General features: G+C 50.8%; 1 protein-coding gene across 8 annotated transcripts in view; it reads left to right on the top strand.

The window, feature by feature from the left end:
- The window catches only part of PHC2 (polyhomeotic homolog 2), a 112751-nt gene extending 87060 nt beyond the window's left edge, over window positions 1-25691 (top strand). For all 8 annotated transcript variants that reach the window (XM_059138293.1, XM_059138294.1, XM_059138292.1 and 5 more), the window contains 6 exons: window positions 13313-13515; window positions 15118-15247; window positions 16060-16174; window positions 19860-20001; window positions 20923-21199; window positions 24259-25691. In XM_059138293.1, the coding sequence (XP_058994276.1) occupies window positions 13313-13515; window positions 15118-15247; window positions 16060-16174; window positions 19860-20001; window positions 20923-21199; window positions 24259-24413 (1022 nt within the window). In that variant the 3' untranslated portion in view covers window positions 24414-25691. The remainder of the gene's footprint in view (window positions 1-13312; window positions 13516-15117; window positions 15248-16059; window positions 16175-19859; window positions 20002-20922; window positions 21200-24258) is intronic.
- Window positions 25692-27290: the final 1599 nt, after the last annotated feature.

Below are 27290 nucleotides of genomic sequence, written 5' to 3'. Positions count from 1 at the left end.
TCCATTTTTAGAAGAGCATTTTCTCTCTTTCCCATGCCAAATGAAGGTATGCTGAAATGCGGATTCCTTACATAAAAATCGGATTTGTGAGATGTCTCTGTTTAGATTGAAGTCCGCAGAGATGGAAATAATTTTCCCAAGGTCAGGTTGCAAACTAATGGTGAAGCCACAGTCCGAAGTCCTGGCCCCGGACTCCTCCTGTATGCGGGGATACCCCCAGTCCGTACCGGCCATACCCCCGCCATCCCAACCCTCTGGCCTTTCCCCACCCCTGCCTACAGTACTTAAACCGATTTCACTGACATACTTTCAGTTCTGACCAACTTTCCTTTCCTCCCTACTCCATACCCAGAATGTTCCCCTTCCTCTAGTGTGGTCTACAGACAGAGTCTCTTCTATTTTTTTTTTCCTGGTTTACAGATCAGTGACAGCTTTCCCCTCAGACATCTCCCATCCTAGGGCTCTAATCCCCTCCATTAGCATATTGGGCCCAGAGGATCCCTTGTTGTGAAATAAGCAACCGACCTAAATCCGCCATATGTCCCCGATTTTTCTAGGACAGCCCCAATTTGAAATATTCCATCCCATTGTCTGTCTGCCCGAGTGTCTTGATTTTTGGTTTAGAATATAATGTCACTTTAAGTGTATCAGACCCTGCTGTCCTGGCCTTTTCCAGCCATTTGGCTCTGAGGCATAGCTGGGTAATCCAATTATCATTCACCTGGGATTTTTCTTCCCCTCCTGAGTCAACCCAAATGTTGGAACTGCCAGGATCTCTAGGTGAGTCTGAAAATTACAGGCTAATGAAGCAAGGAAATGCCTTCTTGCTCCTGTATTTCTCCCCTGCTTCTGCCCTCCCCATCGCTGATTCTAGCGCAGGCAGCAGACCTGTGGCAATGTCTGATAATTAGGGCTTAGGTTTAGGTCACAGGGAGGTAGGGCTTCGTATCATTTCGCCTGTAAAATAGGAAGAAAGTAACTTACCATGTTGGTTATAGGGTAGGAGATTCTGTTTGGAAATCTTAAGGTACCTGCACAGCGAAGTAGTTTTGGTCTCACACACTTTGGCATCAACACACTTTTATTAGGCTTCTGCTTCATATAAAGCACTGCGCTAGGCATTGTGGAGACTATAAGTGCTTTTCCCACATAGCCCCCAGTATCTGGAGATCTGTATTTGGAAGTAACCACACTTTTGAGTCAGCTGATAAACTGTGTTTCCCACTATTTCTGTACCTGAATTCCAGTCCCTGCGGGGCAGGAACCAGAGTTTCTGGTTTGGCTCATTCACAGGGGCTGGCTTGTTTTACAGAGGGTCCAGCAGATGGGTAATGGTGCTCTCTTGGCACCTGCCCTTTCCAGGCGCTCTGCATTATCACGTGTGCCCTGCCCACCCAGGATCTGTTTCCCAGCTTGTCTGTACGCCCTGGAAGAATAGATGCCCTTTTTTCTCCAGCCTTGATCTTGAGAAAGTAGGTAGTTTCTTGGTGTACATTTCTGTTGTTCTTGGTTGGTTTCTGTTACCCAACTATGTTCGCTTGAGCAGTCTCCTGTTATCACTCCTTATTTTTAAAGCTATTCTTTTACTGAGATGCGGTACATAGATGCTTAAAGAATATTGGTGTTCCATCATGTTCTCACCTCCCAGCCTTTTCCACCTCTCTTCCACGTCTTGACTTAATTTCTAATTTACCTTTTTCAGGCATACTCAATGTATATTACTTCCACTTCCCTCAAAGTAAGGCGGAAACTCTGGCTCTTCATCTTTCTGTCCCAATACTGATTCTCTTAGCTGTAGGACTCATCAGCCATTGTCTCTCTCCATTTCAGTGGAGGATAAGCTTTTAGGAAGGTGTTGTTATGCTTCTCCAGACCTGTCTCCTCTGTCACTGACTTACTAGTCTAAACTGATTGATCCTGAGACTTCTCTTCCTGCCACCAGGCCCCCTCCCCCATCTGTGACCCTGTGCCTGTTAACTTGCTCTGGCTCAGCCCCAGAATCCACTCTTTTTCAGACCACATCCTTTTTCCTGCCTTACTCATTTCCTGTCTCAGATACTTTGGATCCTTTAATTCTGATCTTTCCAAGGGGAAGAGAATAAACTAAGAGAAGAGGAATAAGTAGATAGATGATCTTACAAAACTGAAGTGTTCTTTCTCACTCTTACACAGGCTGTCCCCTCCCTAGGTTTTTTGTTTAAGAGAAAGAGAAATGATGACTGTCTCAGAATTAAGAACTTCCACCTGTGAGTCCATGTCTTTTTGTCTTTTTTTTTTTCCTTTTATGAATGTGTAAAGAGGATAATTTAGAGTCTTATTAAACTCTTCCTCTAAGTCTCTGTCCCCCTTTGGGCTGTGGACCTCATACGAGGCATTTGGTAACTATTTGCCCAATAAAGTTCAGCCACTTCCTATCACAGTCCTTCACCTTCAGCTAGGGTGGATCAGTAAGCCAAAATAAAATTTAAATTACAAAAACTAGGGACCAGGATGGTGGTTCCAGTTCTGGTAATACTGTTGCACATCAGTATGATATTTCCCAATCCTCCCCCCCCCCCCCGCATCTTTCTTGTGTTATTCCAAGTTTATAGTAAAGTTCTCCTCACTGTTCAGTGTCATATAATCTCCAAGTAGATTTGGTCCCATCCTAAAAAGGGTTCTCTTCTGAAAATATACATTCACTAGAGAGGAGAGTAGGGTAATGAGAATAAGGAGTCTTCATAAGTGATATTTTCTCATTTATCCCCCTTGTTTTGTGCCATTTTGCAACTAGAAGATGAAGATGATGACTCTGTGTAGTTGGGAGGAATCTCACCAAAGTGGTTGTAGATGCTATTGTGTTTTCCATACACACACCCCCTCCCTGGAAAAGCAGGGTGAGGACTGGCTGCCTTATGCAATCTGCCCCCAGGAGGCCTTTGTACCAGTAACAGGAATGACACTCCCTGGAGTGACTTGGCACCTTGTTTGGTGGAAAGCAAAGCTGGCCTACCCCGCAAGGTAGATATATGAACATATGTAGATTTGTATTTTAAACGTTTTTATGGTATAGTTTAAACTATAATGTGAGTCACCACTTAAAGATTGATTCTGAGTATGTTTTCTCTTTAAAAAGAAGTGTGCCTGTTTAAGAGCACTTAATCTCAGATGTAGGTTTCATTTTGAGCATTAACTTATTTCAGAATTTCAGTTTGAATTACCAGCTGCCTCAGACCACTGATTCGAGAAACCCAGAGGGAGGGCACCCCTAGTTCAACTTTATGACACTTGGGGAATTGTTAGGAAAATAATCAACCATTTGTTTAACCAAGACAAAAATCTTACAGATTCTGAACTTTTTCCTGTCAATAACAAAGTAGAATGTGATTGATAGTCAAGAAATGGCCTGTTTTATAGTTAATCTAGAGTTATACAGTTAAGAATGTTAGTTTTTGGAGAAAGAAAGTGTAGTAAGAAACATAGCACATAATTTGGTAAATTGTGTGATTCATCGTAAGACCCATCTCAGCCAGCATGATAAACTTAATAGGGTTTTTTTTTTTTCCCTTCCCCTTCCAGATTATTTATAGTTAGTGAAAAAGGATGTGCTTTCCTTTACTTTCAATTTCCAAATAGTTTTTTTTTTTTAGTTTAGATAAGTCGAAAATAAGAGCACCTTCTTTTGACTCATCAAAGAAAGGATTATTTTTTTTTTTAAGATTTTATTTATTTATTTGACAGAGAGAAATCACAAGTAGATGGAGAGGCAGGCAGAGAGAGAGAGAGGGAAGCAGGCTCCCTGCTGAGCAGAGAGCCCGATGCGGGCCTCGATCCCAGGACCCTGAGATCATGACCTGAGCCAAAGGCAGCAGCTTAACCCACTGAGCCACCCAGGCGCCCAAAGAAAGGATTATTAAACAGGCATTTCCAGTTTTGAGATAAATCCAGATGCTGAAGACAGTCCCGGGTTGCTATTAAAGCTGCCATTTTTTTTTTTTTTTAAGATTTTATTTATTTATTTGACAGAGATCACAAGTAGGCAGAGAAGCAGGCAGAGAGAGAGAGGAGGAAGAAGGCTCCCCACTGAGCAGAGAGCCCTATGCGGGGCTCAATCCCAGAACCCTGGGATCATGACCTGAGCTGAAGGCAGAAGCATTAACCCACTGGGCCACCCAGTCACCCCTTAAGGCTGCCTTTAAAGCAAATATCTGGTTCCTGGATGATTTTCTTCTTAGCAGTGAAATTTATCTCTTAAAAGGAGATGCCTGTCAGATGCTGTGTCATAGGCAGCTCTTCTCCAGTAGGTTAGGAGGACCAGGCTTGAGACCATTGGCAAGAAAGTGAGAGCTCTTGACCACTGGGGGTTATTGTTAAGGCTTTGCTTGTATGGCTGTTATGTCTCAAATAGCATATAATTATCCCTAGTTACTGATGTCTTCAGCACGTTTGCAACCATCCATATGGGGCCTAAATCCATACAATCCAAATCTATCTTAATCTGTATTTATGCCGTCTATATGGTAAGACACATCTAAACGATCAAAGCAAAGGACACTTTAAATTGAAACAATTTTATTGCCAGTCACATACTGTTTCTACAAAAATCAGTGAAGTTTGTGTTTTCAGGCCTCCAGTGGTCAGTATTAATCTGTTCTATCAGCTGATTAGTAGCAAAATCGTTGCAGACTTAGACAACAGTTTTAGGAAGGAGGAAGGTAATGTTTGCTGGAAGCAGAAATGGTCGGGAGGATTGGTTTGCCAGATAGGTATCATCTGTCCCATTATATGGGTGAGACAGCTGAGGCTTAGCTTTTCCCCCACTTTCTCTGTCTCCTTCCTCTTCCCTCCCCCCTTCTCCTCCCATTTATCTGAGAATATCAGTGCTCCTGCAGTTGATAAAAAAAAACAAGGCGGCCTATCAGGCAACCCTGTTGTAATGGCCTTTCCTTATCATCAACCTGAAAATAATTACGGAATTTACTGAACATTTCTAGTTGTCTTTTTTTTTTCTTCTTAACTTTCTTAACTGTTAGCCATCTTCCATGATTTTATCTTCAGCCTTTTAAACTATCCTTTTCATGGGCTGCACTATCTCCTGGCTGTGCAGGTTCCATGAGTATACTGCTCTGCAGGTAAAGTGGTTCTTAAATTGCTCCACGTCACCTTGTCTGGCTGCTGGGGTTCTGCACTGTGTGGTACCCTGAGACTCTTGACGAAAGAACTATCTAGAAAGGGAGTGTGGTGGTTGCCTCATCATTTTGATTAATGAGTGTTGAAGGTGAATTGAGACATTTGGTGTGCCCTCGAGGCAGGTACATTTCTCCTGTGTCGCAGCTGCCATGGTCAAAGTGGAAGGAGCATTTCTTCCTGAAGCCTGACCTCGAGAGGATGAGAACAGGACACCCTGAGTAGACCAGGGTGTCTGAGGAGCAGACTTGGTACCTGAATTTGGGTAGATGGAAGAATTGCTCTGTCCTGGAGCCACGAGAAGCCAGGCTCTGTGAGAGAGAGACTGAGAGATTAAGGCAGGCTTCCAAATATTTCAGGTTTCTGTGATGTTAGCCCTCCTAGGGCCAAGTCCGGCCTGTTCCACTGTGCCATTCCTACATTATCTTACTTAATCCTTACTGTGGCCGAGTGAGACAGGTCTAAATACTCGTTTTACACCTAAGGAAACTTAAGCCTCAGGTAATTTATCCACGATTACAAACTGGGATTTAAGCCTCAGGTCTTTCTGGTCCCAGAATCCTAATGGCCATGTTGCACAGCTTCTAAATGAGATCAGTGCCGGGCATCTTCCATATTAAAATTCTAATATTCACCATAACCTTGCAGCATAGGCAGGATGATCCTCATTTTTACAGATGGGGAGACTAAGGCTCAGAGCACAGATAAATCAAAGGTGGAACCAGAACGCAGAAGATGATCCCAGAGGCACTGGCCCCGACCCAGAGCCAGCACTCCTTCCACTCTGCCGCTCTGACTTCCATCTTCTGTGATCTCGAGGTCTCAGGTATAGGGTGTCTCCTGCGAGTTCCCAGACGCGTTGTCTTTTGAAGTCCCAGCACCTACTAGAGAACTATGGTGGGAGAATATCTGGGAGTCCCCGACCTCAGCAGCGGATCCCACGGGCCTGGCTCCATCCAAGTAGAAGTCTGGAACCCCTTCCTGACTCCCAGTAGTCAGAGTTAGCCACTGTTCCCTGGTGCCTCAACCTGTCCCCGTGGGCAGTCACCCCTTGGTCCTGCAGGTGCTGCTGCTGCGCTTGGTCCCATTGTGCGAGGACCCTGTCTATCGAGGGCGTCCCTCTGCGGGCTGGGCAGCAGTTCCTGCAGCTGTTTGGAAATCCCCCAGTGCTCCCGTTGTCTGGACCTGCGTGGGGGGAGGGTGGCTGTTCGCTCCATTGAGTCCTTCCTTCATAGCTGGGGGTGGCAGCTTGGAGAACATTCAGCTGTTTACAATTCAGCTTATGTACACTGTAGCCAGGGCCTGTGGGTGAGTCAGAAGGGCCGCTCTCTCGGCCTGTGTCCTCAGAGCCGGCAGGGAAGTCAGCTGTATGGTAATGGCTGCTGGGGAGGAGGAGGAGCGCCCCCTCCCAGAAGCCCTCCCCAGAGTGTCTCGGCTCAGACGCTGAGAGCCGCTGAGAGCCGCTGAGAGCCGAGGAGCAGGACTGCCCTGCAAGCCTCTTAACCCAGACTCAACAAGGTCATTTTGCTGTGACACGGCGAGCAGGTCTGCGGCTGCCTGGCTCGGCCTGGCTTTCATTCTGCTGGCCAGCTCTCCCCACAGGGACCCAGGCGGGGACCCCGAGCCTCATCCCCCTGTGCCTGCTCAGCCCGGTGCCCTGAGGGCCCCTCCTGTCACTGCCAGCTCTTCCCCTCCTGAGAGAGGTGGGTCACAGTGGGCTGCTCTTGCTGGAGCAGGATGGTGACGGCCATAACCTGCTGTGTGTCCTTGAGGTAAGGATTTCTGCTGTGTCCAACAGCTCGCTCCGTAGCAGAAGTGAAAAAGTTAAAACTTTGGGCATTGGTGCCTCCTGCCTTCTGGTGCGCGGAGGACATCCCCGAGGTGGGAAGGGACGGGTTATTTCCAGACTAAGAGCTCCTTCTGTGCATGTTTTAGAAGGTCCTGCCTTCCAAATATGTGGCATCCACTCTTGCCTTGGTTCTAAAATGCACTCTTTTCCTCATCTGGAAAATCGCTAGACTCCGGCCCTGTGTGCCCTCGTGCCTGCGATCCAGAATAATCACTCTCCCCTCCCACCCCTGCCACCCCTCCCACCAAGCCCGCTGTCCCCAGATTGGAAGGAAAGCTGTCTGCTCCTCTGTCGGGTGGGTCACAGCCAGGTGTGAACGACCGCAGGTGTCTATTTGCATTTTAAAGAAGGTTGTGAACCAAATGATTCTCTTTGATGGATGGACTCAGTCAGGGTCCCAGGGTAGAGCCTTCGCTCCTCCTTCCCTCGCTCCCTCGTCCCCTGTCCCCCCTCTACCTATTTCTACCCACCCCTTTCTCTCTCCTCGCCACCACCCCTTCACTTTCCCACCTCCCCCTGGGGCGGTGGAGGGATGCCAACAAACGGGCGTTGATGACATATCTTACCTCCCTCACTTTCAGAATGGCACCGGTTTCTTCAGGCGCCCAAATATAACCAGGAGAGTGTAAGAGCACCGGCAGCCTCCCCGCCCTCCGCTCTCTCGGCTCCCCCCACAGGCCTGCTGCTCTCCGCCTCCCCGGCATGGTTTCCCAGCAGTGGCTGGCACGCTGCAGGTGCTCCCTCCAGAGCGCACGGTTCTGTGGGAGTCCTGCTGGCCCCCCTCCTGGCCCCATGACTGGACCTGCTAAGCCGAGGCGCACAGAGCGCGAGTGCATAGCCGGGGGCCTGGGGAGAATGCCCTGTTTTGGGTAAGCAGCCTTGTCCTGCCATTTGTTGGGCAGGATTCGCTACAAGGCAAATGACCTTGTTATCACCTACTTTGCTTCCTTAAATTCTTGATTAACTTCATTAGCTCTGTCTCACTCCCACTACAGTCAAGGAAGGGTGGTTAGAAGTCTTGTAAATTAAAATGCTCCTCGTCTGGTGAAAATACAGAAGAAATCCGTGGTACAGGCTGAGGGGCTAGGAGCAGCTCCGTTTGCTCTAAGGGCTTCAGGAAGACTTATTTTAGGAGCAGACACAGTGACTGGCCAGGCCATCTGAAACACCATCATAAGTGTTCATCCTGAACACGATTCCAGCATAACTGATGTTTTGTTTTGTTTTTTTTTTACTGTTCTCTTTACTTTTTTTTTTTTCCTGATTTTTGTTCTGTCTGCTCATGTAAAGGACATGAGAACTGGTTCTAAAATGGCCCAGGTTTTGCAGAGCTGTAGCCAACCAGGCCTCTCTCTTAAATGGGCAGGAGAGCTCAGCCTCTCTGGACACCTAGTGGCTGGTCCTGCGGGCGAAGCTGTCTTTGTAGGAGCCTCCCGGCCTCTGACTCTAGCGGTCATCATACCTTTCTTGATGCCTGGAGTCCACACACATATTTCAAAGGGGCCAGGGAATCCAGAACTCCAGCCTGCAGGGCAACTTAATGCTCCTTACTGAAGAAATCCCCACCCTAACGAGAAGAAACGGGCCAAGGAATAGCTCTTGTTCTTTATAACTAGGTGCCCAGAAATGCCAGTGCTGTAGAAGGCGCTGGCCCGACTGCTCTCTAATCATTACAGCCTCTAGAGGTAATTTACAAACCTCAGATGGTGCCAGGTTCCCTGTTTGAGACTAAGGAAACCTGCTCAGATGGAGACCGTGGGTTCTAGACCATCCAGTATAACAGACATTAAGTACGTATCTTGTAGGGGACATGGGGTTTAGCCTCTGAGGATACAGAGGTGACAGGACATAACCCTTGTCTAAAGAAATTTGCTCGCCCTAGCGGAGGGACCCTACCCTGAAGCAGATCATCTCACAAACAGGCTGCTGAGTGGTTCTTCCTGTTTTACCCAGCCAGAGCCAGTTGCTCTATTGCTGCCAGAGCCAATGAATGAGACCAGAATTGAGAAGCAGCCTAGAGCCTGAGACATATATAGTATAATAGCTTCCCCAGAACATACTGTCCTGTTCATCTGAATCCTCAGCCCCTTGTGGGCAGCTTCATGAAGGACTAAATTCTTCCTCCCCGCACCTCCACCACCACCGAAGCTTGGCCTGCCTTCCCTCCCAGAGCCCCTCGTGCTCCCGGCGTCCTGGCCTCCAGCGTTCAGATGCCAATACCTAGCTGTGTGTAACGGCTTCTGAGACCTGTGGGAATCTCCAGCAGCCGCGCCAGCCTCAGGGACTGGTCGAGAGAATTCAGAAAGGAAGAATTCCGAAGACAAGTCTTTCTTTATCTTTTATCTGGCCTCAGAGCCGGCAGGACAGGTTTGTGCAAGTTTCACTGTTAAGCTGCTTTCCCTCAAGCAGGCTGCGGAGCAGTCTGGTAGAGCAGGGAAGTAGATTAAATTAATCTCAGCATGCTGGGCTTGGCAGGGGGTGAGATTGTGTTTGGTCATTCCAGAAATAGCCCAAACTCCTTTGTTCTTAAAGCAGATGAGGGGGCCTTGGCCTCCAAGAGGACTGCGAACCTTTGTATATTCATAAAATGCCCTCCTCCTGTCCCCTGGCTTCTGTTTCTTCTGCAGCCTGCCCCACAGTTAGAATGGAGAGTGATAATTTCTAATGTTCGGGTGAAAGGATTGATTTGTTTGTTCTCCTGCTTAATAATATCCTTTTTTGAAAAACTTAGATTCCAAAATCTTGCTTCCCAGAGTTAAGCATCGACTCTGTCAACTCTGAGCTACTGAATGTATCTCTTCACTCCTGTGTTTGGCACAAGGAAAGAATCTGACCTCAAGAGTTATGCCTGCGTCTCCCCGTCTTGCAGTGCCCCAGTGCACATAATAGACACCGCTCTGAGACAGGAGGGAAGGGGGGTGCGGGGGAGGGAGAAGAGTCAAGCCAGGATGCAGAGATCCCATAAAAGGAGACAAGATATCAGAAGCAGTTTGGTGATGAATATCCATGAAAAGCCGGAGGTGGGAGTGATCCCAGAATTCAAGGAGAATGGATTAATTCCACCGAGGTACTCTGTACTGACACAAGGGAGTCACTTATTCCCTCCTCCTGTGCTCTCAGTCAGGAATGTGACAGCGTTTAAAGGAAACAAAACCAAAATCTTACCAACACAGTCTCTTAGATCAATGCACTTGATTTTTCTGTTAGTTAAGGACCAGGTCCCGGACTTGAAAAGACATAAACAGGACACGTAGGAGATGAGGAACTTGGAGGCTTTTGTGCAAGGAATAGTTGAAGCAGCAGAGGGAGCTTGGCCCAGAGAGGAGAAGATGCGCGGTGGCCGCGAGCATTGTGCTTTCTGGCACCGAGAGCGTTTCTTGAGCATTTCCTGGTGTGCTAGCACTGCTGTGCTGGTGATTCTGTCTTGTGGTCTGCGGAGGGACCCAGCACCGTATGGGAGGTATAGTAATCGTCCTTATTTTACGGCTAGTAAAACCGAGGCTCAGAGAGAGTCTAGGACTTGCCCCTAATTCACTTGAGTGATAAAGAGGAGTCTCTTAAGCCAGGTCTAAGCCTGTGCTTTTGCCCATTATACAAATATGATTAGCCTTGTTCTGCGTGGTCTTAAGGAACAGGACCGGGATGGGTGGGCAGAAATGAACAGGAGATAGGTTTTTGGCTCCTAATAAAGAACTTTTTAATTGAACGGTCCACAGAGGGAGCTACTCGAGAGGTAGTTAAGTTCCTTTGTCATTGCAGGTATTCAAACAAATGCCCAGAAATCACTCGGTGGGATTATTATAGAGAAGGTTCAAGCATTGGTAAGGGGTTGAACCAGGCTTTCCAGTCTTGTGATTCTATAATCTATAGTTCATTAGAGAAATCAGGGGATATTTTACCAGAAGAAAATAAGCACCACCTAAAAATAAAATGTGAATTTATATATTCAGTTTTGTTATTTAACATTTACTTATCATTTTAAGTAATATATGTATTTCTTTGCATAGTTAAAATATTAAAGAAAATGTAACCATGAAAATGCAGTCTTAAATGTTTAACATTTAAAAGCAGGGAAATTTAACTTGATTGGTTCAGTTTGATTGACTCAGTCCTGCTAGTTATTCATGAACAGTTAAGGAAAGAATTTGTTGTTCTTGTTGCCAAACACCTTTATAGTTTAGAAAGACTAATTCCAAAGAGGAAAATTTCCGTCTCTACAGTAAAGTCAAAGCTGTCAAAAATTTTTTTCCAAATTACTATGAACACCAAAAGGAATCTTTCTAACTTGCCGGTGTGACTCTGTCTCAAACAAAAACTAATTTAAAGCAATCTCATCATTGGTGTCTCTTGGCTAACTCCCCTACTGCTCAGCTCTAAGTTACCGTTGGATTACGGAAGTCTGCGGAGTGACTGCATGGATCACCATACATTCTTTCTCATCAAACAAGATTTATTCTGGTTTATCAAGCATTAGGACCCACTAGTAAGAAAACAAGCCAGTTATAACCTTTTCTAAAATTAATTTATTGTTATTTCTCCATGCTCCATATCAGACACTGAATTCCTGTTCCTTGGTGGGATATTCAGTTTTGTTCTGTTTTTCTTTTTTTATTTTTAAGGAAATGGTTTTTTGGGGAGTTTTTTTTTTGTATGGGTTTTTTTTTTTTAAGAGTTTGTTTATTTATTTGACAGAGATCACAAGTAGGCAGAGAGGCAGGCAGAGAGAGAGGGGGGAAGCAGGCTCCCTGCTGAGCAGAGAACCTGACGTGGGGCTCCATCCCAGTACCCTGAGATCATGAACTGAGCTGAAGGCAGAGATGCTTAACCCGCTGAGCCACCCAGGCTCCCCACATTTTCAGTTTTTAACAGGAAAATAGGAGCATCGACATAAGAAGTCTTGTGCAAAAACCACTTAACTTGGGTACTGAAATCACTTTTCAAATATGTAACACACACACAGGGTTATGCTTAATATTAATAGGCTTGTTGCAATAAAGAAATGGCTTTTTCTTTCTCTTTTTTCTTTTTTAGGAAGTTCCAGGTTACAGGCAACCTCGCTCCCACAGTTGGTGGTGGTAGAGAATGGTCCTGGAAGGGGGCAGGGAGGGGGTGGCAGAAGTGAGGTAAAGTTTTGTACCTCTAAATCCTGGAGCAGCTCAGGAGAGGGGCCAGCCAAGTGGAGAAGAGGAGGTTCCCTGTGCTGAGCCCCTCAGCACACCTGGGTTTTTGGTTTTTTGGTTTTTTGGTTTGTTTGTTTATTTGAGAGAGAGAGAACACACGTGAGTTGGGGGAGGAGCAGAGGGAGAGGGAGAGTATCTCAGGGAGACTCCCTGCCCAGTGTGGAGCCCAGTCCAGGCTTGATCCCACGACCCCAAGATCATGACCTGAGCTAAAATCAAGAGTCGCGCACTCAGCCAACTGAGCCACCCACGCGCCCCTTAGCACGCTTTTTAGAGGACTCTATCGGGTCCTTCAGAGGAAGGCCAGCAGGCCCACAGAGGCGTGGAGACCTCAGGAAGGGTTGTCCACAGAGGCAAGGACTCCGTGGTTGGCTGAGGACCAGATTGTGTGGAGCTGAGAACAGGACAAGGGGCCTGATCAAGAGCACAGGGCCAGCAGCAGCAGCCCCACAGCCTTTGGCGACCGTTTTGGGGGAGACGTTGAACTTGGGTTTATCGCAACGTTTGACCCCAGATAACCAGCCTCCAGAAAGCTCTGTGTTCACTTGGGGCCCGGCCCTCTTGTTCCCTTTGGATTCATCTCTGGGTTTCAGTACTTTGACATTTCACAGGATGCTTAAAATCAAAGCATTCTCCATGGACCTTCATAGATGGTGTAACATCTCCCCCCTCAAAACCCTGTCACATCCCAAGCCCCTATACCTAGTACCCCTTTTCATCCTGGTTGTAGATACCGCCTTAAATACGTTTTCACCCTTGAACTGAAGGTGACCTTGTTTGTCCAGATCGGTATCGACCAAGGTCTTAACTCCCCAAAGAGAATTCTTGTCCGTGGAACTTGGTCTTACTGTTCTTAGCACAGTTGGGAAATTAAGAAATACTGCTAGCTGACGGGCTGCCTCGCTGCAGAGCTGATTATAGTCACCCTTGCTGGTGTGTCCTTCCACCCCACCACTTTTAAATAGGTCATTGAGGGAGGGGACTGCTTGGTTTGCATTGTCGCTTGGCTCCACGGGAAAAAACCAGGCACGTGCTGAGTCCCCGCCCTCTTTCTGCTGCTGGTCCCGCCCCGGTTCTGACCTCCCCTGCTTGTGTTTTCCTACTCTCCCTTGTGCAGAGACAGGGCAGGGCATTGTTCATGCACTGACCGACCTCAGCAGCCCCGGCATGACCTCAGGGAACGGAAATTCTGCCTCCAGCATCACCGGCACTGCCCCCCAGAATGGTGAGAATAAACCACCACAGGCCATTGTGAAACCCCAAATCCTGACGCATGTTATCGAAGGGTTTGTGATCCAGGAGGGGGCGGAGCCTTTCCCGGTACGGACTACTTCTTTTCCCCTCTTTTTTTCTTTCTTTCTTTTTTTTTGAAGTATATTTTGGATGTGTATTAGAATATTTTTACATTTCCATGTAAAATTTCCAAAAAATGTAAAGTTTGCTCTTTCCTTGCTAATTTTCCTCCCAAAAGAATGTCAGAGCCATTTTCTTTCTAGGATCGAGTGTCTTCCTATTGTCCAGAAAGGACCAGTGATTAGTAGGAGTAATTGGCAAGGCCCCTGGTTAGAAGGGTGTACACACAGACTCAGCTGTGTCCCTGTATTGTGTGACACCTCCCCCCAGCCTTAGTTAGAAGAGAGTTCACATTGGGTGTTTGGGGCAAGACGATGGGTTTTGGGAAATGAGACCTTGTTCAGTTTTGAATGCCAGAACCTCTGCGTGGCAAAACTTTAACCAGTTAGAGAACAAAAGGAAAGTGTATAGCGTAGAATTTTCAAGATGTGTCTGAAATGAAGATAAGAGAACAAATTTGTAGCTTGAGCTGCTTTTCTGGAATCAGAGCCTTGAAAAGAGTGAATGAGGGTGAGGGGCCCTTTAGAAAGGGCACAATCAGATGTCTCCAGGGAAAGCGCAAGACCAAAGAGAAATATAAAAGAATCAAGAAAATAGCTTGTTAGAACAAAGCACCCCAAGCTGATCCCATGCAGTGTGAGTTGGTGAGGACAGGGGGCGCTGCTCTGTGGCTGGGAGGAGCCCAAAGCCAGGGGCACACTGGCCTTCATGGGACAGTCCCATCTTCATGGGACACCATCTGCCTTTTGCTCACTCTTTGGGTCCATGAGCGGTTTGACTAGTCAGTGGCAGGTGAACTGCCTTTCCAGAATGCCAGGACACAAATAGGTTCTTGTCCACTTGCCCTCTGAAGGTGGTTCAGGGCCCATGGCAGAGGAATTCTCTCTGGAACCCCTTAGCTAGACGTAACTCCCGCCCGGCCACATCCCTTCCCTCCTCAGACTGGGTCTTCCGCGTGGCCTCTTAGAGCAACACCAGAAACCACCCCCCCTCCCACAGGGAGGCTGCGGACTGAGTAACCGCCCCCACATCACCCTAGAGAAATAGCCACCAGCCGCCTGAGCAGAGGCAGCAAAGGAAGGACCAGAAGAGTGAATAAGCCAGTCTAGGGTCCTGGAAACCTCGGAGGACATTTGCTGTGTGGCCCGGAGTCCCGTTTTCCTGCACTCCTCCGGGGCTGTCTGCCCCTCTGGCTTGGGTAGAGCAGCGATACGGTGGAGGACAGTAGGAAATCACATATGGTTGCTGAGTCTCCTGCCTCCCACGGGGCCTCAGCTATATTCCCGCTGGTGGTGTGTGAGCCCCAGGCCCTGGCTGCCTTCTGGTCCGGTGGGAGACCTGATTGCCGCTTCCATCTCTGCCCCTTAGTCATTTGGAAGAGTAGCTATTTTCCCAACTTCCTAAGCCGCCCAGTGGTCCTGGGTTGAAGCCATTGCTACGCTTGGGATGACAATGTAGAGGCTGGCATCTGTGCCTCGCTGCTTTGTATGTGTGATTTTGATGAGGCTGGAGAACAAGGAAGCATCCCCCACCTAACCCTCACGGCCTCCGTGTCACTTTGTCCTCTAGGTGGGACGCTCGTCCCTGCTGGTGGGGAATCTCAAGAAGAAGTATGCACAGGGGTTCTTGCCTGAGAAACTTCCCCAGCAGGATCATACCACCACCACTGACTCTGAGATGGAGGAGCCCTATCTGCAGGGTAGGCATCCCCCAGCCCGAGCACCGAGGCCTCCTGCATGGCCGCACCTGACCACGGAGGAGCCAGGGCTGTGCAGGCTGGCCACACACCCTTCCTCTCTTGATGTCCATGGAGGAATGTGTCCATCTGCTAAACGTTCCTCCGGGTCGCATCTCAGCCGCTATCCCTAGGAAACAGGGAAGGGGGAAGGTCGCTTCCTTTGGAGAGCTGTTTGTCCCCGGCCTCTCCTCCAGCCCCACGCCAGCCAGCCACAGGATCCCAAGAGTCACTTTTCCTGTGGGAGTGGCGTAGGCAAGAGTGTGGTCCTCTCGCTGCCTAAGGGCCCAGCTCTCAGGCAGCCCAGTGACCAGGCCAGAACGGCCCTTGCAGCCTGAGCCACTGACCGGTGGTCGCTGTGGAGGGTACAGAATTCCTGGGTTCCTGATCCAGGTCCTCAGCCCACTAGGCAGATCAAGGTATTCCAAACCCAGATGTGAGCACACCCGGAGTGTTCCCTGTGAGCCTCCCAGGGTCATAAAGAGGGCTGCTGATTCTTGACCACTGTGTTTGCCTCGGTCTCTTAGCGCTTGGGAAAAAAATCCTGTCAGGTGTCCAGGGGTCACCAGCAGACACCCCTGGGTACTTTCTAGGGTGGGGGGAACGGCCCTTCCCAAACCAGTGGCAAAAGCGGGTGGGCATTTTCCAAGCTTGTCCGCCACTGCGGGCCACCGCTACGGGGCCATGAGCAGAAAAGGCAGGCCTCATGGGGGGCTGTCCAGGGTCTCGTGGAAATTTCTTCTCTTTACACTTCCTTCAATTTCCATACTTTCCAGAATCCAAAGAGGAGGGTACTCCCCTCAAGCTCAAGTGTGAGCTCTGTGGCCGGGTGGACTTTGCCTACAAGTTCAAGCGTTCCAAGCGCTTCTGTTCCATGGCGTGTGCCAAGAGGTAAGTGGCCTTGGTCCCACAGCTCTGCCAGCCCCTCCCTCTCCTCAGGATTGCACCTCGGGGCCTACCCCCTTTGGTGACAGTCCATCTCAGGAGCACCCAGGTGTAGCTTAGCAGTGTTCTGGTCCCCTCCACCTGCCTGGAAGCTGCACTGCGTCCCTAATCTGCCTGGTCCTGGCACCCAGAACTCAAGGGAGCAGGAAGGGAAGCAGGCTTTAGTGTGGCTGTCCCTCCTGGGCCCCACCCACTGAACCCGTACTCTGGTCCTGCCCTTAGCAGCTATTGCCTTGGGGGAAGCCCTCCACCAGAAGCTTCGTCCAGAGCCCCTGCTCTGGGTACAGATGTCCCGTCTATGAACTTTCATCCAGCGTAGGCCAGAGGCCCAGGTCAGGCGCAGCATCAGGTCCTCAGTGCCTGCCGCTTTCCAGGCTGTGCACCAGGGAGAGGGTGTGCCTGGTGTCATCTAGTCTTCCGAGTAACTTCGAGGCAGGGATTACCACCAGCCCCTTCACACCCACTGGGAAACTGAGGCACAAAGGGTAGATAAATGTGCCCAGCGTCATAGGGTTGGGGAGTTAGACTCATGGGACTGCAAAAGCCCCAAGTGCTCTTCGTACCAGGGTGAAGAGGCATGGATGCCAAAGCCCTGAGCCCTCAGGAGAATATCAACCTCTTGAGCCCCACACAGAGGTGCTCTGCCTCGGCCAGAATCAAGCCCCTTTCAGCCCTGTGCTGGAGGGCATTGGTGCCTCTGAATCTGTGCCTAGCTCCGGGTGGCCCTCGTGTTACTGGGCTTCGCACGCAGATGGCGCTGTTTTTACAGGTCAAAGGTGTCAGGCGAGTCTTTTGGCCCCCATTCTCCAAAGGCAATGGCTCATTTTGTGTCTCTGTGTCACATTTTGGTCATTCTCTCGTAGCATTTCAGTCTTTTTCATTATTACTATATTATGTGATCTGTGATCAGTGGTCTTTGATGTTGCTATAGTAATTATTTTGGGTGCCACAAACTACACCTACATAAAATAGTGAATTTAATCAGTAAATGTCATCTGTGTCCTGACGGCTCCACCAGCGGACTCTTCCTCGATCTCTCTCCCTCTCCTCTGGCCTCCCGGTTCCTGGAGACACAACAGGATTGAAATTCAGCCCATTAATAACCCTACGGTGACCTCTAAGTGTTGCAAGTGAAAGTGTGTTACACCTCTCACTTTAAATCAAAAGCTAGAAATGATGAGGCTTTGTGAGGAACACTCATTGAAAGCCGAGACAGCCTGAAAGCGAGGCCTCTTGCACCAAACAGCCAAGTTGTGACTGCAAAGGAAAAGTTCTTGAAGGAAATAAAAACTGCTACTCCAGCAAACACAGCAGTGGTAAGAAAGCAAAAATAGCCTCATTGTTGATATGGAGTTTGGTCTGGATCGGTGATCCAGCTGGCCACGACGTTCCCTTAAGCCAAAGCCCAGTCCAGAGCAAGACCTAACTCTCTTCAGTTCTTTGAACGCGGAGAGAGGGGAGGAAGCTTCTGGAAGAAGAGTGAAGCCAGCAGTGGTGGATCATGAAGTTTAAGGAAAGAAGCCGTGTCCGTAGCGTGAAAGCGGAAGGGGAAGCAGCAGGGGCTGATGGAGAGGCCGCAGGGAGCCCTCCAGAACATCCGGCTCAGATCACTGATGAAGGTGGCTACGCTAAGCAACAGATTTTAGTGCAGACGAAACAGCCTTCTAGAAAGAAGATGCCATCCAGGACTTTCATAGCCAGAGAGGAGAAGTCAGTACCTGGCTTCGGAGTACAGACTGACGCTCTCTTTAGGGGCTGGCGCAGCTGGTGACTCAGGTTGAAGCCAGTGCTCATCTACTGTTCTGAAAATCCTAGGGCCCTTAAGAGTTGTGCAAAGTCTGCGCTGCCTGTGCTCTGACAGTGGAACCACGAAGCCTGGGTGACTGCACAGCCACTGTAACATGGTTTAGTAAGTATTTTATGTCCAGTGTTGAGACCTACTGCTCAGGAAAAAAAGCTTTCTTTCAGAATATTACTGCTCACTGACCGTGCACCTGGCTGCCCACGAGCTCTGGTCGAGACGCTCGATGATGGTCATGCTGCGTTTGTGCTGCTAACACATCATCCATTGTGCAGCCCATGGATCAAGGAGTAGTTTTGACTTTCGAGTCTTTTTCAAAAAATGCATTTTGTAACGTTGCCGTAAATAGAGATTCCACTGGTGGATCTGGGCAGACTGATGTGGAAGGACGCGATGGAGGGAACCGCACAGACTTTGCCCGGGGAGCACATGGTTCTGAGTCCATTAGAAACTTTCTAGAAAGGCTTCACCATTCTAGATGCTACTAGGAACATTCAGGATTCAGGGAGAGTGCTCAAAATGCCAGCATTAGTAGGAGTTTGGGAGAAGTTGATGACTGTGAGGGGTTCAAGACTTGGGCAGGGGCAGGGCAGGGAGTAGCTGCAGATGCGGTGGAAACAGCCAAAGACCTGGAATTCGAAGTGGAGCCTGAAGGTGTGACTGAATGGCTGCAGTCTCCTGATAAAACCGGAATGGATGAGCAGTTTCTTCTTAGGAATGAGTAAGACATGTGATTTCTTTTTTTAAGATTTTATTTATTTGACAGAGATCACAAGTAGGCAGAGAGAGAGAGAGGGAAGCAGGCTCCCCGAAGAGCAGAGAGCCTGACACGGGACCCAACCCCAGGACCCCGAGACCATGACCCGAGCCAAAAGCAACGGCCCAACCCACTGAGCCGCCCAGGCGCCCCGACATGTGGTTTCTTAAGGAGGCGTCTCCTCCTGGTGAAGACTGTTGAAATGACAACAAAGGATTTAGAAATCAAATGAACTAGCTGATGAAGCAGAGCTTGAGAGAATTGACTCTAGTCTTGAAAGAAGTTCTCCTGTGGGCCCAATGCTATCAAACAGCATCACAGGCTTCAGAGAAATCTTTCATTAAAAGAAGAGCCCAATGAGCAGCAAACTTCATTGTCTTTTTTTCTTATAATTTTTTTAAAAAGTTTTATTTACTGAGAGGGCACGCACGTGGGTGTGCACACAAGCAGGGGAGAGGCAGAAGGAGAGGGAGAGAAGCAGACTCTCCACTGAGCACGGAACTTGCTGCAGAGCTCAATCCCATGACCCTGAGATCGTGACCTGAGCTGAAATCGAGAGTCAGAGCCTAACCGACTGAGCCACCCAGGCACCCCCACTGTCGTCTTAATGAGCTGCAGTGTCACGTAAACATTACTTTTATGTGAACCGGGAAACAGTCATCTGACTGGCTTTGACCTGGAACGAAACCCGTGGTGTCTCTGAGGTGCACCTGTCCTTACCAGCAGGACAGTTGTTTTCTGGCACAGGTCATGTTTAGTGTAGAACGTGTCAGCCATGAGTTCTTACTGTGCTCCCAAGTCCTTGTGTCCAGCACTCTACACACATTAGCTCATACACTTGTCAGACCAGGTTTGGAAAGTGAGCCGTGTCATCCCTAGCTCCAGATGAGGAAACTGAGGCTCAGAGGTCCAGTGGCTTGCCCAAAGTCACCCAGCTAGTAGTAAGTGATGGACCCGGGAACAGAGCAGGCGGACAGACTCCACTGTTGCTGGAGAGCCTGCTGCCCTCATGCTGCTGGGGACCCGCACACTCCGTGACTGTTCTGACTCCCCCATCTCCCTGATTCTGGCAGGTACAACGTGGGGTGCACCAAGCGAGTGGGGCTTTTCCACTCGGACCGAAGCAAGCTGCAGAAGGCAGGAGCCACAACCCACAACCGCCGTCGGGCCAGCAAAGCCAGCCTGCCGACACTTACAAAGGACACCAAGAAGCAGGTGAGCGGCTGGCAGGGCCCGAAGCTCCATTGTCACAAGTCCCCACCAGCTTCCCTCCCTAACAGACCAGGGATACCCACGTTCCTTTTCTGTGACTGACTTAAGTCTGCTCCGTCATGTTCTCATTTCTCACAAGCCCTTCCCAGACCCCACAATAGGCCCCTGCATTTAGACCCACAGGTGCCTGTGAGGTGATGATCTCCATCAGTGACCTTGCTCCTTCCTCACCCCTCCCCTTCCGGTTTGCCTCCATCCTTCTGGGGCTGTGGAAATGGCCGTGGAACCTCTGCCGCCCGGTCCCGTGAAGAGACAGACTGTCCCCGTTCCCTTGGGTCTTATACGGAGTGCCAGGTGAGGAGGCAGCCCCACCCCCTTCACGCCCTGCTCCCCGCTGCCTCCTCAAATCCTGAGCACTGAGTTCTTGCAGCCTCTCCCGGGAACACGGGCGGTCCTTACAGATGCTGTAGCCCGGCTCTAAGTTGCACGGTGGGAACCCACAGTCTCATGGGACGTGTCAGAGCCTGATGGCTTTGGCTGCTTGTCATCACTTGGGTTGTAAAGCTCTTTAAGAATTTGACCAAGGCTGAGACCCAGCGCGTACGTGCACAGAAATTTCACGTGCTGTTTCATAGCACCTAACCCTGAAACCTCCAGAGTCCTGGTGTAAAACCCCACATGTAGAAGAAACAATAGGTGTAGATAGAATCAGATCAGAATGGTGCAGGGCTTGCACGGGTGCTGGGAGGGGCTCGCTCTGCATCACGCCAGAGGGGACAGCCCAGAGGACGCGTTTTGATCTAAGCATTCAGAGGTGGGTGGTCATAGACCAGGAAGGAGGGGGAGACTACCTGCCTTTGCTCGTCTTCCTGCTGCTGGTGGGTTTATTCCTCCTCCTGAAGCCAGCAATTTCTCTGCTCGCAGCCAACAGGCGCCGTGCCCCTCTCGGTCACAGCTGCACTGCAGCTGACGCACAGCCAGGAGGACTCCAGCCGATGTTCGGATAACTCAAGCTACGAGGAGCCCTTGTCGCCCATCTCAGCCAGCTCGTCCACTTCCCGCCGGCGACAAGGCCAGCGGGACCTGGAGCTCCCGGATATGCACGTGCGGGACCTGGTGGGCATGGGACACCACTTCCTGCCAAGCGAGCCTACCAAGTGGAATGTGGAAGACGTCTACGAATTCATCCGCTCCCTGCCAGGTAAGGCCCCGGGGTCCCATGCCAGACTGGGAGAGCGACCTCCACCCGGGACAGAGGGAGAGCCCACTCTGCCACCACCAGGAAATGACTCAGTTAGTGACTCGGGTTTGGGAACAGCCCTGTAGACATGACTCAGTGAGATCCCTGCCTAGAAGAGCATATGTGCTGCTACAGGACGCAGCTGTAAAAAATACCCATGGCCGTGATGCGTGGCGGTTCCTGGCACAGCAGGGGTCTGCGTGAGCTGCAGGGGTGACCTTGTGTCCGGCCTGGCGCTCTCCTGGGACGGGGTGCCAGAGGAGTCTGGTGGGAGTATAGGGGGTCGGTCAAGGAGGACGTCAGAGTTGGGAGAGGTAAGGCAGGCAGGGCTCGGCCAGTCGGAGACACAATCCCCCGGAGAGGCTGGAGCAGAGGCTCACCAGTGTGGAAGGACACGATGGAGGGAACCACCCAGACCCTGCCAGGGGGCACACATGGTTCTGAGGCCTAGAATTTAGAAGTGAACTTTGAAAGACCTACCTCCCACAATTCACAGGTGCTTTCAGGGGATCCCAGAGCTTCTCGGCTCTTGTTTCTGCCGGTGGCACCCCGCTGCTGGCCACGTCGGGTGTGGACGGCAGCGCACAACTGTTACTCAGAGACCAGAGTAGGAGCAGAGGTCGAGAGCTCTGTCTGACACAACTGGGCTCACATCCTGGCTCTGCCCCTCACTTCAGGGTGTTAGTCATCTCTTGCCACATTCCACAATTAATCACCACACAGTTAACCGTTGTTCAGGAATGTGGGAGTGGCTTGGCTGGACATTTCTGCCACAGGGTCTCTTACAAGGTTTTGATGATGAAGATGTGGCCCAGGGCTTCCCTGGGGATGTAGGATCCTGTTGTAAGGTGCCCCATGCCCCTGATTCTCAAGGAGGGCGTGGCTGTCCATGGGAGGCCTCCCTTCCTCCCCATACGGGCCTTTTCAGGACACTTGTGTTTGCATGTTCTTAGGACATAGTGGGCACTTGTCCCCACAGGGGGGCGATCCAGGAGAGCATGGTGGAAGTCACTGTGGTCCTTTTGATCTAAATCAGAAACTACATGTTGTTACTGTATCACACAGTTCATGCCCACAAGGACATGAAAAGGAAGCCGGGTTTATTTGGAGCTGGTTACCATAGTTCGCCAGGCACTGGCTCCCATGATTCATGTTCCTCCCTCGAGCAGACCACCCTCACTCCCTACCATAGACCCCACAAGTCTCAGCCCATTGCAGCAGTAATTCAAAGCCTGGGATCTCACCAGAGCACTCTGGTCTGGGCGTGGATGAGCTCCTCAAGCTGCATAGACATTACCCGTTCCGTCCACACACCCAAGGTGTGGGATGGGTGTAGGATCACTGTGGTAGGCATGCTCTTCAAAAAGGGGAGAACAGTGCAGGAGGATACAGGAGTCACCCATCGTCCCCGTTCTGAAATCTAGTCAGGCACGTGTTGGTGTTTCCCTGATCAGGACTCCATGCCTGGGAGTGATCCTCTTTCCTTCTTGCTTCCAGGCTCTGAATCCTCCTTTTTTTCCCATGAAAGGTAACCTGAGCCTTGAGTGGACCAGTTTTCTCAGCCTGTTCCTGCTGCTCTTCATTTTCTGTGACCTCAGACCCTTTCGGTTCAAGCAGCGTTTATGACAGTACAATTGTCTTAAAATTGCCGTGGGCTTCCAATGCTTCTTGTGGAGTTTACTCCATTAGACAAAAACCATACCCTGAATTGCTCCAGGAGAAGCCTTTCTCTATGTTGGTTTCTTCTGAAGCTGAGGGACAGCGCCCTTAATGTCTTTGAAGCTCTACTGTCAGGTGGCCAGGATCCGTGAGGCACACCCATAAAATCCTTAGAGTTCTCTGAGGCTGCACCTTTGAGCTTCTAAGGTCTTGGTGCAAGATCTGTTGTCCCCTCAGTCCCTCTCTAGGCCATGATTTCTCATCTGTGTCCTGGATTTGATCTTTGCCTAGAAGTGACTTCTTAGTTTTGACATTACTTGCTATCTGGGGAGGCCAGGGATTTTCAGTTGAGCAAATCCTGGCTCCTTGTCATCTATCAGTTTCGCCTTTACGTCATCTGTCCTCGTTTTCCTGCGAGCAGCAGTCAGAAGCCAGGCGGCACCATCACTGTTCTGCTAGAAACTTCCTCCGCTAGATAGTGCCATCCGTGAGGCACATTACACTTGCTGTGTTACACCTGCAGCGGGGTCGTGACGTTTTCTCTGTTTCCCAGCAAGGATCCATTTCTCCCAATTTCCAGAAATAGTTTCCTTTCCCTGAAGCCTCACCCAGTCTCCTCACAGGCCATCAGACTTCTGTCCAGTCCCTCAGAGTATCTCAGACACGTCACTGACACACTCCTCAGGGTCCTTCCAGCTCCTGCCCACTACCGCTCCCCAGGTCACGGCAGCGCCCCTCTTCCAGAAACCAGAATCTGCACTTGTCACCCTAGAGTATCGTGGCTTTACCTCAGGTTCTGTGGGTAATGCTGCGCAGGAATGCTGCGCAGCGCTGGCTTGGGATCTCATGAGATCTCAGTCAAGATGGCAGCCAGAATTGGGGTTGTCTGAAGGTTTGGAGCCGGAGGACCCAGTTCTGGGGTGCCCCATTCAGGTGGCACAGAGTGCCAAGCGGCCTCTGTTCCTCTCCGTGTGGGACTCTTCTGAGTGCTGCTTGAGTGTCCTCATGACATAGTCTCTGGCTTCCCCCAAAGTAAACTCCCTGGAAGAGCAAGGTGGCAGCTGCCGTGCCCTCTGCAACCTGGGCCTCAGAAATCACAAGCTGTCACTCCCACAGCACCTTGTTGCTTTGCCGGGTGGGGCCCATTCATTAAGTGGGGCTCTAACCAGGAAATGAGTGACTAAGAGGCGTGGATCACTTGCGTTTAAGTCACTTAGCCTGTCTTGAGCTATCAAACGAGACAGCCTTCCTCAGGGCATGGTTAGGAGGGTTCGAGGAGATCCTGTGTCTCATGCGCGCAAGTGCCAAGTGTGAACACCAGTAGCTCTGACTGACGCTGTCTGTGCTCGTTTCCCCCTCAGGCTGCCAGGAGATAGCAGAGGAGTTCCGTGCCCAGGAGATCGACGGGCAGGCCCTGCTGCTGCTCAAGGAGGACCACCTGATGAGCGCTATGAACATCAAGCTGGGGCCTGCCCTGAAGATCTACGCCCGCATCAGCATGCTCAAGGACTCCTAGGGCCGGCCGGCACAGCCAGGGTTCTGGCCCAGGGCTCCTCCTCCCGACTGAGCAGAGCCAGACAGACATTCCTGAGGGGCCCAGATATGGGGCCAGTCGGAGGGAAGGGCTCTCCCTCTGGGGCGTGGCTGGTGAGGAGGTCTTGGCACCCCCTCAATGGCTCTCAGGGGCCTTTCTTTCTGTGGGAGGGGCAGAGAGGTAGGTGGCATGGAAGATGGGGCTTTATGCTTGTAAATATTGATAGCACTGGCTTCCTCCAAAGTCCCAATACTCTAGCCCCGCTCTCTTCCCCTCTCTCTGTCCCCCATTTTCCAGGGGGTATATGGTCAGGGCTCCCAACCTGAGTTGGGTTACTTTCAAGGGCAGCTATCGGGCCTGGATCGAGGCCTTGCAAGCCCTTGCCTGCCTTTCTCCCACTTCTCTCTCCGGGCCTGGCTAACTCTTCCGTGGCCGGCTTCTCCCCCTTCAGCCCGTTTCTGAAGCAGCCAGGGGTTCTCCCCCTTCACCCTCCACAGGTGGAGAGAGAGAAGCTGGGCCCGGTTTGGCCACGCCTGCTGGCACAGACGCCTTAACGCTGTGTGTGTGACTGGATGACTGTGTAGGAGCCTGGACTGGCAGATGGGCCCAGAGCCACCCTCTGGCATCTCCAGGTGTTCTGTAGCAAACAGCCACTTAGTGCTTTGTCCTGGACTCCACTCAGCCTCAGGATGGGGAATAGAAAAGAAGGGCAGCCTCTGTGCAGAGAGGCGAGATCAGAAAGCGATGAAGATCAGGAGGTTTTCCTTTCCAGAGTGGGCATGCTGTCTCCGAAGTCCTTCCCACACTGTGAAGTGCCCCCGACTGGCCTGCTGTGCCGCAGATGGCATTATGGGAGCTGCTGCGGGCTGGGCCTCCTGGCCTGCCTGCCCACCCGCCCGCCGCCCTGGGAGCCCCAGAGTGGGGGCCCAGAGAACGTCTGAGGGCAGAGAAGAGCTGGGGTGACGTTCCCGTGAAGAAGGCAGCCTTGGGCCTCCCGCTTCCACACTTCTTGGTCTCTTGAACTTGCTAGCAGTTTGAGCTACCTGCGGAGGAGGCAGGGCAGGAAGGGCGAGGGCCTGCCTCTGACTTGCCCTGTCCTCGGAGGCTCCTGGGGGAAGAGCAGGGCTCTCCCCAGAAAGGGGGGGGGGGCACCGTTCTCAGCTTGTTCTATTCCCCACTCACACCCCCAGGCAGGGTTGGAAATGAAGGACTTTTTTAACCTTTTGTTTTTGTTTTTTAAAAATAAATCTGTAAAATCTGTTTCTTTGCTTTTCTCCACTGGCTCCTTCTGATCCAGGAGAGGGATGGTTCCCTGGGCTGGGGGAGGGACAATCTCCTTAACTAGACCGCGTACCCTCCACACTTTGCAGGGACCAGGTCATCTGAGGGTGCCCTCAACCCCATCGAGAAACACAGACACAGCCTCATTTTCAAAAGTGGCCCTTGGAATGGTAGCCTCTAGAGCCCCTCAGCTCTGAGCCCCTGTGCCCCACCCACTTCCCACAGGGGAGCCGTAATGCTGCTGGGCTGGGGATGTCTGCAGCAGAGAAGGCAGAGCCCAGACTCTTCCATTGGCAAGTACACCCCCTCGGTTGTTGCTGTCGGCAGCTCCCGGTCCGGGATGAGCACCCTGGGGATGGCTCTGGTTCACTCTGCACTTGCTGAGCACTTTTTGGATGCTGGGATAGCTCATTGTTCGAGTCACTGTCCTCACTGAGGTGACGCTAAGCCTTGAATAAAGAAGAAGGGGGCACTGCAGACGTAGGCAGCCACGCCAAGGCAGAGGTGGGCAGGGGGGATGGTTGCAGATGTGGGACGAGAAATTGGGTGGGGTGGCCCAGATGGGTACGGCCAACAGTGGCTTGTGTCACCCTGTGCCACTGTGAACTGGGCCACATGGTGAGCAAAGCAGCCTCTGCCCTGCGTGAAAGCCCCTTACACTCCTGTTCATACCCCTGGGGAGGGGAAGAGGGAGGCAACCTGGCCTCCTGCGCCTTCCCTTCTCTGGGTTTTTCCTTAAGGCTGTGGTTCTGCCAGTTTAAAATGTGGGTTTGAGGCCCCACTGAATCAGTCTCCAAGGGCGGGGCCCAGGAAGATTAGGCACAATCACTTTTAGGATTTGATAATACCTCTGTGGAAAGCCAGTTAAATTGTAACTAGTACCTGGAGGAGGAGGAGGAGAAAAACCTGCGGGTGATTGTGATGACCCAGAGGGCAGAGCCGGGACTGGAGGGGTTTCTGGGCCAGGGCCCGGGGGGGGCCAAGCCCCAGGGAAAGTGGGAGGGTGCGGGGTACTGCTGGGCAGGTGCCCCGAGGTCCCCGCGGGTGAGGGCAAGTCTCTGCACCCTGGAACCCCCTTTTCTCTTCTGGGGAAAGTCAAAGCCAGGCCTCTCCTGAGTTTGTTCAAACACCTGTGGTGAGGGACAAGGGCACCAACTCCTCCGAAAAGAGGCTGTGGTGCCGTCAAGGGGACTGACACAGGCAAACACCGGTGCCATTCCTTCTCTGCGTGTGAAGGGCGATGCTTTAAATCCAGGTAGATCTCCCCACTTGCTAAAGCTCATTGTTAGGCCACTTTACTTTTACAAAAGACCTACACGAGTCCCTATTTTCATGGACCAAAACAAATCCCAAGGTTTTTGCTGTTCTGGGGGGAAAAAAAGGCAAAAAAGTGAAAATAGCTAGTTCAGCGTCTGTTCAGCAGCGAGCCGCAGATGGAAGCCTACGCTCCTTCCCCGGGGCGGTCGGCATCCTAGCCCCCAGGACTCTGCCTCCCCTTGTTCCTGTGTCTGTTAGCAGGGTGTGTCCTAACATAGCAGAAAAGCCCAGGACGGGTTACCTTCTGGGTCTGGGAACCCT

The sequence above is a fragment of the Mustela lutreola genome, chromosome 10, assembly GCF_030435805.1.
Source record: "Mustela lutreola isolate mMusLut2 chromosome 10, mMusLut2.pri, whole genome shotgun sequence".
Classification (NCBI taxonomy): Eukaryota; Metazoa; Chordata; class Mammalia; order Carnivora; family Mustelidae; genus Mustela; species Mustela lutreola.
The sequence above is the reverse complement of the archived record's forward strand: the minus strand, read 5'-3'. Positions and strand labels throughout refer to the sequence as shown.